Raw genomic sequence first — 11,718 nt, 5'->3', positions numbered from 1 at the left:
CTAAGTACTGTCTCTTATATAGGAAACAATTATGGTGTAAACATTATTTCAAGTTTGAAAGAGTCCTATATTACTTTTTAAATGTTACTTTTGAGAGAGTGCGTGAGCAGAAGAGGGCCAGAGAGAGAAGGGGACAGAGGATCTGAAGCGGGTTCTGTGCTGACAGCGAGCCCAGTATGGGGCTCATACTCCCCAACCATGAGATTGTGACCTGAGCCGAAGTTGGCCTCTTAACCGATTGAGCCACCCAGGTGTCCCGAAAGAGTCCTCTATTTTATTTATTTTTTTTTTCTCCAACGTTTTATTTATTTTTGGGACAGAGAGAGACAGAACATGAACGGGGGAGGGGCAGAGAGAGAGGGAGACACAGAATCGGAAACAGGCTCCAGGCTCTGAGCCATCAGCCCAGAGCCTGACGCGGGGCTCGAACTCACGGACCACGAGATCGTGACCTGGCTGAAGTCGGACGCTTAACCGACTGCGCCACCCAGGCGCCCCAAGAGTCCTCTATTTTAAAAGTTGCTTGTTACAAGCTGCTTCTCAAGGACCTTTGATGCTTTAAAGGGGAATACCCTCTTAAAGAATATGGATGTGGTTAGATTTAAGCATTACTGATTGTTGTTTTGTTAATGCTTTTCGGTTTTGGCAAATGGCTGAGAGGAGAGAGAATGGGGATAGGTATGTACTTAGTTAATGGTTTAAAAGTGAATTTAGTTTTGGAAGTTATTTTAATGCATCGGTGTATAGCAGAATGCCCAAGAAATAAAGTGCAGCAGTAGGTTATAAGTTTTTACAGGGTATCTGTGCTAGCTTAATGGAGAGACATTTTATTCCCATAGAAGGGCAAAAGGGTTTTCAAGGAAACACTGATAAAATAACCTGTTTCTGTTGTGTTTTTGTTTTTTGAAGTAGGCTCCACGTGGGGTTTGAACCCATGATCATGAAATCAAGAGTTACATACTCTACTGATTGAGGCAGCCAGGTGCTCCCAACCTGTTTTGTTTTTGTCTAAAAAGTTTGTCTCCACATTTTAATACTACTTTTGTAGAAGCTACTGAAACTAGGAAAACTTGGTTTTCTTTGTTTTGGTACTAGTTTATGTCTTCTAACATTCACATAAAGGAGGGACTTTTCCTGAGATTATCAAAGAGAATTGCACTGATCTTTTTTTTTTTTTTTAGTATATCACATCATGACATCAGTTTTCAGGTGGAACAAGTGAGCATATCACGACCAAGAAAACCTACAGGTTTCAGTGGAAGTGGGTTTAAATATCTGTCTTGAGGTACTAGATACCCTGGAGTAAGATCTTGATCTTGAAGGATACTTGGGCATGTTTTCTCTAAAGGTCTTAAAAAGAATACAACAATAAATGTTAATCTAAAAAGAGGTAGAAACATGGGAGCTTCATTGTTACATCCAAGAATAACCCGTGCCTCTTTACCTCTTTGAATTCATATCCTTTGAAGCCCTTACAGATGTATTCATAAACCGAGATTATCTCAAGTTTACAAATTTTAATGTCTTTTCACTTTCAGAGGTAAAATAGCAACCTATGCCCCTCTATAATTTCTCTAACAGTTTTAGGATAGAGTTTCTTTTAACTCAAACTGAATATGGAAGCAGTTTTTTGCAAAATTTTTGTGATATGGAATTAGAGGTTTGGAATGTATGTTAATAGTACCTATATAAAAAATTGAGTAGGGTTTTTAAATCCATTCTAGGTACGCGTGTGTTGACTAAAACTAAAATAATTTTTTTTTTTTTTAATTTTTTTTTTTTTCAACGTCTATCCATCTTTGGGACAGAGAGAGACAGAGCATGAACGGGGGAGGGGCAGAGAGAGAGGGAGACACAGAATTGGAAACAGGCTCCAGGCTCTGAGCCATCAGCCCAGAGCCTGACGCGGGGCTCAAACTCACGGACCGCGAGATCGTGACCTGGCTGAAGTCGGACGCCTAACCGACTGCGCCACCCAAGCGCCCCAAACTAAAATAATTTTTAAAAATCTAGGTAGCTTTCCATTTTTCTTTGAAGGATAATATGTATACTGGTAATTCTTTTATTATCCGTAAGCCAGGATCCATTCTTTGCCTGCTGGGAGGCTATGGGCCGACTTAACCTTTGCTGACTGTCTCACACCTTCCTGTGGTTTAACTCAGGAGGTACTGGCAGGACATGGGGATAGGCATTCGGCATTTTCTTCCTGCGTAGCTTGCTCTTTGGAGATGACTGCATCCCTGTGAGACCTACCACTACAGCCTCGCTGGTAGATCTTCTCCCCCCCTTTATTTTTTAAAGTTTATTTTGAGAGAGAGTGCGTACACACTCATGGGAGGGGCAGAGAGAGGGAGAAAGAATCCCAAGCAGGCTCCGCACTGTCAGGACAGGGCCCAATGTGGGGCTCAGTCTCACAAACCGGGAGGTTATGACCTGAGCCGAAATCAAGAAGAGTCAGACGCTTAACCAACAGGGCTTCCCCAACATCCCTGGTAGCCTCTTTTTTATGCCTTTTAGCTCTTAGTAGGTGAAGGTAACATTTCCCTGTTCATCTAGCCTCACGGGTGGCAGTTGCTACACTAGCTGCCTCAGTATTATCTTGAATCCCCTCTTCTCCCAATCTTGCCCAGCAGTAGTTCTTTGCTAAAGGTCTCTCCATGTAAGTCATATGGGATGAATGCATTTTCTTGTGCAGAATCCTTTTCTTAAAGTCTGCCTTGTCTTGTACCTATTCTAGTGTATTAGAACATCAGTGAAAGTGTAAAGAGGACTTAACTTTTTTTAATCATAGAATTACTATAGAATGTTTCAGGTTGTCAGAATAATAAGGACAAACCAGATTTTAGATTTCTTATTTTTTTATTTTATTTTTAATGTTTTATTTATTTTTGAGAGAGCATGAGTGGGGGAGGGACAGAGAACAAGGGACATAGGATCTGAAGTGGGCTTCACTGACAGCAGAGAGCCTAGCCTGATGCAAGGCTCAAACTCATGAACCAGGAGGTCATTACCTGAGCTGAAGTCGGCCCCTCAACCAACTGAGCCAGGCGCCCCATCAGATTTCTTATTTTTAAGTTGAGCAACACCTAACACTTCTTTCAAAGGTTTATTGAAAAGATTATATGAATTAACTTACACAAGACTCTGAAGATAGTACCTGACTGCCCTACAGATGTGCTCCATAAATGTTTGTCCCCCTACCCTGTGGGCTGGCATATGATAAAATCTCCAAAATCCAGGTAAACGTGGAAGAATTATACTAGGCACTGAGGATTCAAAATTTGTTTCCTATTCTGCATAAGTGGATCCTCTAGAAAGGAAGAAAAGCATGTAAATTTGTTTTATAAATAGCATTAATACTCTTTCTACAGTAGTGAGATTATAGGGCGTATATATTCAGTGACAAAAAGCAGAGAGTAATGTCCAGCAGACACATGCCCGTGTCTTCGGTTCCCATGCCTCCTGCCTCTCAGGATACATGGGTTTTGTGTCAAGAAATAGTCACATTTTCCAAGTATGTACCTTGATGATTTTGCACATTCTAGAAGAACAGGAAAAGGGCAAAGTAGATTCATTTAGAAATTGAATAAATCCTTGGTAATCATGTTGGTGTATTTTCCCAGTTAGATAAGCCAGAAGCATTTCACCACGTTGTTCTTTTTCTTACATTCAAGACTATAGATACTGTTGCTGGAAATTTTACCGAGCCAGAAAAGGCCTTTTTGTTCTATTTAGCATCATGTTTTTCCCTTCAACCAAAGAATTAGACTGCTTGTAAGTAGAAATACCATGCTGCATGGTGTAACACTTCATAAAAAGAACATGTTACGTAAACATTAGCTGTCACCTGCCAGGCACTATTCTATGTGCCTTTTACACAGTAATTTGGTAATCCTTACAGTGCCTTCAAAGATGGAAATTTGCCATTTTACTGATGAGCAACCTGAGACACAGATGGTAAGTGACTAGGAAATGGCAAAGCTGGGATTTGAACTCACGTAGTTAGAAAGGCCATGCTCTTTACCATCATACTACACTGCTGTATTACTGTGTGTAGGATATGTGCTTCTAGTTAAAATTTGCATATAGTTGATTTTTAGGGTGCAAGCCCACTTTTTAAGTGTAAAATTATGAACTGTTAGTGATGTTGCATTTCAGATAAAAGATTTTAGTGGGCATCATTTGTATTTAGAGAAGCTAAATAAAATTCTGTATAAATTTCTCTGGTGCATAACATTTTGTGTTTCAGGGCTTTTAAAATTAGGAGTAAAGTTACATTTGGTGCTTCATTTCCCCTTTTTAACTTTGTAATTATGTCAGAATTTCAAGAAAACATCAGAGAGGTATGGGAATGTTAATATACATTTACATGGTTATTTTTTTATAAGATTGACTGAAACCCTATAGTGAAAACATTTTTGGATAGCAAAATCAGTGTTGAACATTTAACCATTGTTTGGGAAATGTTCTGTATTATTTTAGAAGAAAACCATTTGTGTGCCAAATGTTTACCATTTGACATTTGATTCAGACCACTTAGCTCATTAGATCTGTTGGCTTCATGCTGTTATATGGCTTTAGCCTACAGTTGTACTGGAAGAGATGGGCACATAAATCTTTGGAGGAGGAAGACAGGGTCAAAGGTAAAAGTCTGAGCCATCTGTAAGGCTGGCTGTGGACCCAGTTCGGAGGCAATTCTGTTAGCATAAAGTTTTAAGCATCAACAGTATAGTTTTGTTTGTCATTAGGCATGAAAAAATAAACTATAAATCCTAGCTATGTAATGGGAATCTGGACTCATTACGAAAGGAGTTAAATATTTGAAAACCTATAACATTTAAGATTAAAGGGATCTGTTAGCAGGCTAATCAGTGGGTTGCAGATATTCTACAGACTGGGAGGTGGTTTAGCAAGAAATATTTATGGTAGGAAAACATGAAAATAGTCTGCTGGGTAACATCATTCTAGAACCAAACTTTGCTAAGTTAAGATGCTTTTATGGCAAAAGTAACTTTAAAAGCCAAACACATGTAAGTTTTAGTTACGACACTTTTTGTGTCCTTGTGGGTTCAAGAACATGACTGTGTTAATAAATCACCCACAGACAGCAGTATCTTTAAGGTTGATGTATTTGTGGGAAGAAGAAACGGTCACAATTTACTTTAAAAAAAATGGCCAAAATGTCTAAGCTTGTACACTGACCATCAAAAGGCCCTATCTAGAAAAGTCAAATCCAAATAAAGGCTAAGAAACTGAGGCTAGAGGCAGAAGTGTCTTATATATACCACAACCTTCAACGCAGATTTCCAAATGCTTGTTTCAAGTAAACAGATTTCTCACCTGCTACCTTTAACCTAATATCCTGGAAAGTGGTTTCCCTCCACGAAAGGGGATTCAGTTCAGTTCTTCGTAAATGTGAATAAACGGGAGGGCTCCATGGAGGCAGGCAGGTTACAACTAGGCTTGATTTTAATAAGACCACATTGCCAACAAGAGCTTCTACTTTCTAGAGGACTTGTAGTATTATAGTGACAGTAAGCAGTTGAGAGCAGACCTGGGGTCAAACCTTGACCTTTAGGGAAAACCAGCTAAATCAGCATGAACCACTGTCAAGTGTATAAGGTGGCAGCCGTACTCCACCAGGAGGCATTTTCTATCAGAGGTCCTCTCAGCATTCACTCAACTGCAGGGGAAAAGCTTCATCTTGAGCCTTTGCAACAGCACGGAGTCTGAGAGTCTGACTGACTAGGTAGAAATGTCTTTTGTAAGTGGCCTGAATTTGTCCCTATTTTCATATCACTTAAGGTCATTCCTAGTAAAATATATCCTGCAAAGGGCTGGAGCCAGGCCACCTGAACTCTCAGGTGAATTCTTTAGTAAATACCGTATTTGAGGAGTTCGTGAGCATCCTGACCAGCCGCTTGTGGAGTAGAGAAGGACGGAATGTCCTAGCCCTTCGTACTCTTCAGTGTTGCAAAATACCTATTTGGAGGAGCTGATTTGCTTGCAGAGAGTGAGGCCGGCCATAGCACCCAACTTCACTTTGGGAGAAATGTTGGCCAGAAATTCTCCCTTAATGTGAGTGAGGCGTTTCTTTGGACTTCCATCACTCCCCACTGGCAGAGCATCCCGTGTGTCCCAGAGCAATCCTGTACCCTCTAAAGGAGAGATCGGAAGATGCTGGAGTCGGATCCTTGGCGTTGACCTACGACTGAAGCTCCTCAGGAGTTGGGAGGAAGAAGTAGAGGAGGCAGGACAAGTGCCTCTCCCTCCTGACTTTCCTCCCTGGCCAAGGCGTAGCGTCTGGCTTTTCTGGGGTCAGGCTCTGGCGTCTCCTCTGCCCATCTTCCCACGCGGCGCACACCTTTGGCCACCTTGGGTGCGTTCCTGCAGGGATTGTGGTCATAGATGACCAGCTTCAGACTCGACAGGTGGGCCAGGCTGGGGAAGTAACGGATGCTGTTCCTGTCCACGTCGATCACCTCCAGGAAGGGCATGTGCAGCAGCACGGGGGGGAAGTCAGTCAGCAGGTTGCCTGAGAGCCAGATGGTCCGCAGCTCTCGGAGGCGCTGGAGCTGGCCTGGCAGCAGACGCAGAGAATTGGAGCCGGCATGCAGAGTCTTTAGGAGACTTAGCTCGCAGACCACCTCCGGCAGCTGGGTGAGGCAGTTGGCCTCGACCCACAGGGTCCGGAGATTCTGAAGCAGGCTCAGCTCACTGGGGAGGTCGCAAAGTTTGTTGTTACCCAAGTAGAGGATGCAGAGCTGTTTCAAAGTACACACCACCTGGGGCAGAGCCTTGAAGTTGTTGAAATCCAGGGCCAGGATCTGCAGATTCTGCAGCTGCCCCAGCTCAGGAGGCAGGCTGTTGAGGTGGTTGTCACTCAGGTAGAGCTTGACCAGCTCCCGGAAGGAGCACACGTGCCTGGGGAAATGGCGTAGCTGGGTCCCACTCAGATCTGCCATCTCGTCCACGGGCATCTCCCGGAGATCTCTGACCACATAGTTCTGGCAGCAGTCAGCGGGGATGAAGGCCACCAGGGCTCTGATGGTGTTCCCCATGAAGAGGCCGGAGGCAGGGTGAGCCCCAGCCCACCGACTCACCGACGGGGCCCACTGCGGGTTGGGGCTGCCGCCGACTGCCCTGAGGCCTATTTTCCTCCCCCATTATAACCTGGGGTTGGCGGGACAAAAGCCAGTCACTTCAACAGAGAAAAGTGCTCGTGATAGCGACTTGAGTGTCGGGTGACAGGCCCAACGCACGGGGTCTGGGGAGGCCGGGCCTGTGATTCGCGTACCCACTTTCAGTCACCTAAGCCCCAATTGCCGTTATCTACATTTTTTCCGTTTGTTTGTTTCAAGCTGAAAATAGCTTCACTGTTTTTTCTAATGATAAAACAGTAAGACATCATGTAAAGGTGTAACAGGAGAAAATGAAAAACACGCACAGCCATGTTCCCCAGGAATGAACACTAAACATTTTAAGGTATGTCCTCCAGCTTTTGCTACAAGTAACCAATTTATTAAAAAAAAAAAATCCATACTGCTTAAGAGTCTTACTTTCTCATAACATGGACATTTTTGTGTTTGCAGGTATCTACACAATTATTTTTAACACCTGTATTCCATTGTATGGAGGCATCGTTGGAGTGTAAACAGCTCTCTGCTGTCATCTATTGGCATCTAGATTGCTTACAATGTGTCACTATTATAAATATCCTCGTACATGCACTGTGAGAGTTAACCACTGATTTCTTTAGGAAATGGGCTTAGAAGTGTTCCTGGGTCAAAGATACGCATGTTTGTTTTTTTTAATTTTTATAATGTTTATTCATTTTTGAGAGACAGAGACAGTGCAAATGGGGAAGGGGCAGAGAAAGGAGGACAGAATCCAAAGCAGGCTCCAGGCTCCGAGCTGGCAGTACAGAGCCTGATGAGGGGCTCAAATCCACAAACTGTGAGATTATGACCTGAGCCGAAGTCAGATGCTTAACCAACTGAGCCACCCAGGTTCTCCCCACCTCCTTTTTTTTTTTGAGAGAGAGAGTGTGCAAGTGAGCGAGGGTCAGAGAGAGAGAGGGAGAAGGGGGGCTCACCCGAAGTGGGGCTTGAGCTCACCTGATGTGGGACTCAAACTCACGAACCGTGAGATCATGACCTGAGCCAAAGTCAGATGCTTGACCACTGAGCCACCCAGCCACCAACAGGTGTCCGTTTTCTGAACTCTTCATTCTTACCAGGTAATAGTTTTCCATAGTTTACAAATTTGCCTTTGACATTTATTTATTTTTGGGACAGAGAGAGACAGAGCATGAACGGGGGAGGGGCAGAGAGAGAGGGAGACACAGAATCGGAAACAGGCTCCAGGCTCTGAGCCATCAGCCCAGAGCCTGACGCGGGACTCGAACTCACAGACCGCGAGATCGTGACCTGGCTGAAGTCGGACGCTTAACCGACTGCGCCACCCAGGCGCCCCAAATTTGCCTTTGACAAAAGACGAGTGGAAAAGCAGAAGAGAGGGAAGAGGAAAGTCAGACTCCCGAAGCTTAAATACATGAGGATAGAATTCTCCAGTTCATCTACGGCAGATGACAGCTAATTGCCCATCAAAGGTTTGTGCTTTTCTTCCCCAGTGTCCAGTTGTGGGAAGCAGCTGCCCAGCCGGGACATTTTCTAGTATGAGTCTAGGTCAGAGAGTCTAATTCTGGCCAATGAAATGTGGGCAGAAGTGATACCTGTCTCTTCTAGGCCTGGCTCATTTAAAACCAACCCCGCCTACCTCCACGCTCTCTCCATCTGCCTGCTGGATATCAACACCCAGGGTGACCTTAACTGCCACCATGTGGAAGTCACATGTTGAAACTGACAGGGCCTTGGTCCTTCTGGATCCCTGGAAAGGTTAACATTCCTAACACCCTCAAAGCTTCAGGTCAATTCTGATCTTTCTGCAAGTACCCTCTTGTACTGTTCGAAATCTTTTGGTTTGAATGTTTTGTTTTGTTTTTTAACTATAGACATCTATTTAAAAACCATTCCAAATAAGACGATCCATCAACCTGCCTGCTGTATGGGAGAGAGCCGGGGCTGGGGGAGTCTCAGCAAACTCTTTACCATCCTCCAGTGCCTTTGCTGCTAAATTGCTCCTAATAGACTGAGCAGAGCAGAAGAACATTCCGCGGGAATGGCCATTCCACAGAGCTCTTTGGTGATGCAGTGCCACCACCCACCTTTCTCCTCAGTCACAACGGAAGCTGGTGTCCTTGGACTTTCTACACACTGAAAGTCAAAGGCTGTCATCTCGAGGCTCCTCCTTGCTGTGTTGATTTTTACTATAATAAATGGCCTCTCAAAATGAACAAATCAGGAGACTATAGATGCTGGAGAGGATGTGGAGAAACGGGAACCCTCTTGCACTGTTGGTGGGAATGCAAATTGGTGCAGCCACTCTGGAAAACAGTGTGGAGGTTCCTCAAAAAACTAAAAATAGACCTGCCCTATGACCCAGCAATAGCACTGCTAGGAATTTACCCAAGGGATACAGGAGTGCTGATGCATAGGGGCACTTGCACCCCAATGTTTATAGCAGCACTCTCAACAATAGCCAAATGATGGAAAGAGCCTAAATGTCCATCAACTGATGAATGGATAAAGAAATTGTGGTTTATATACACAATGGAGTACTACGTGGCAATGAGAAAGAATGAAATATGGCCCTTTGTAGCAACGTGGATGGAACTGGAGAGTGTGATTGCTAAGTGAAATAAGCCATACAGAGAAAGATACCATATGTTTTCACTCTTATGTGGATCCTGAGAAACTTAACAGGAACCTATGGGGGAGGAAAGGGAAAAAAAAAAAAAAAAGAAGTTAGAGTGGGAGAGAGCCAAAGCATAAGAGACTCTTAAAAACAGAACAAACTGAGGGTTGATGGGGGGTGGGAGGGAGGGGAGGGTGGGGGATGGGCATTGAGGAGGGCACCTTTTGGGATGAGCACTGGGTGTTGTATGGAAACCAATTTGACAATAAACTTCATATATTGAAATAAATAAATAAATGGCCTCTCGACAAGTACTGTGCTTTGCCTCTATATTTAGCCTGGCCACTGTGACCACAGATGGTCATGAAACAGCTGCCCTGTTGTCCCTAGAAGTAATGATGACAATGATTGCCACCTGTTATTATTTGTAACTAATTGGCTAAACTCTAAGCACTGTGCCAGGGGTTTACATATACTCTCTCTTCTCGGAAACTGCCAGAGGAATATTTTTTATCCCCAATTTTCAGATGAGAAAACTGAGGGTCCGAGAGGTTGAATAATAACATCAAATATTTATTGAGCACTTACTATGTTCTGGAGGCAAGGAATCTTGTGGCTAACGAGATAGACAGGATAGGACCTTGTCTCACAAACTACACAATTCCACCAGAGCCGGGGTGGGGTTCTCCTCCTGGAATTAAGGTCCCACCAGCTGACAAACTCTGGCCTCACACTCAGAACTTCCACTGGGCGCTTTAATGCCATCCGCTAAATACGAGCATGGAGCTAAGGATAACCAAATGGTTGAGAAAGGCCTTTTGTGTGGACGGAGACAGAAATAAGCAGAAGAAAAGAAATCAAGAAAAAAAAAATGGAGAAAGCAGATTGTAACCAGCCACACTACAGTATTTTCAGAGTTTGTCCTGCCCTCATTTTTCATGCCTTTGTGTCAGGTTTAAAGTGAATGAAACGTCCCTTGGGAAGCATGGAGGGTTATGGATTGACCATTACCATGATTGTTTTATTGGCCCATCTCGACTGTTGTCCTTGGCAAGGGGACAGCCTGCAGATTCAATGGCATCTAGGTTGCTTACAGTGTGTCTGTGAAAGACCCACACGTCCCTCTTCACAAAGTCACTGGAAAGACCACATCCTCTCTGGCCACAGATGTCTGTGAGTCTATCAAATGGGTCACATGACCCCTGTGACCCCAGAGGGCTCTGAACCGGCTTATCTAAGGGACAGGTGGGAGATGTTCAGGGCTCAGTTTAAGGACTGAAGTTGGTGATAATCTCTGAAAAGGAATGTCGGAACGGTGGCCTGGGTGTAAGGAGGCAGCAGTTTAAAGCAAGAGATAGGGGAGACAGGCCTGATCCTGACAATGACTAGTTCCTGGGGGGTTTGCAAAGGGCACAGCCTCCCATTGCTCAAGGCACACAGGGTTGTGATCTTGAAGCTTCCAAAAAGAGCACTGACCACGTCACCTCTGCCCTTCATCTGCTTAAATATCCGCTGTGCCCTTCCCGACCCCCACCTACCCGTTTCCCCCCTGTCGGCCACAATGCCTCCTTGTGGGACCATAGAAGCCCCACCTCAAGTCTGGGCAGGGGCTTCTGATTCCCGTAGAACGAAACCCAGACTCGTCAGTGAGGTTTACAGGACCCTAGAGGATGTGCCCCTGCCCAGCTCTCCAGCCTGCTGAGGGCTACCCTCCTCCTTTGCTGCCTCCTCTGGTTCATCGAATGTGCCCACCTTCCTCCTCATTAGGGCCTTCCCCCCTGCAGCCCCCTTTGCCCAGAACGCCCTCCCCCCCCGCCCCTCCCCTCACTCTTACTCATTTGTGCTGTTGCACCATACATGTCGTTTCCCGACCTAGTGATTTTGCACCGTGCTGACAGTACTCCCCTGTAAAAACTTACTCATCGCCCATCTCCCCGGCTGGATTCTAATCCCCACTCAGCA

The 11,718-nt window shown here is 44.6% G+C and overlaps 1 protein-coding gene across 1 annotated transcript; it reads right to left on the bottom strand.

Annotated features, from left to right (window-relative positions):
- Nucleotides 1-6,096: 6,096 nt before the first annotated feature.
- LRRC10 (leucine rich repeat containing 10) lies at nt 6,097-7,149 on the bottom strand. The gene has a single exon (XM_040491454.1). The coding sequence runs from the start codon at nt 7,059-7,061 to the stop codon at nt 6,222-6,224; it is 840 nt and encodes a 279-aa protein (XP_040347388.1). The 5' UTR covers nt 7,062-7,149; the 3' UTR covers nt 6,097-6,221.
- Nucleotides 7,150-11,718: the final 4,569 nt, after the last annotated feature.

The sequence above is a fragment of the Herpailurus yagouaroundi genome, unplaced genomic scaffold, assembly GCF_014898765.1.
Source record: "Herpailurus yagouaroundi ecotype Mexico unplaced genomic scaffold, PumYag 182, whole genome shotgun sequence".
NCBI lineage: Eukaryota > Metazoa > Chordata > Mammalia > Carnivora > Felidae > Herpailurus > Herpailurus yagouaroundi.
Note: the sequence above shows the minus strand (reverse complement) of the source record. Positions and strands in the feature narration are given on the sequence as shown.

Coding starts and splice junctions, on each gene's coding strand:
- LRRC10 (XM_040491454.1), bottom strand. CDS start 7,061: ATGGGGAACACCATCAGAGCCCTGGTGGCCTTCATCCCCGCTGACTGC.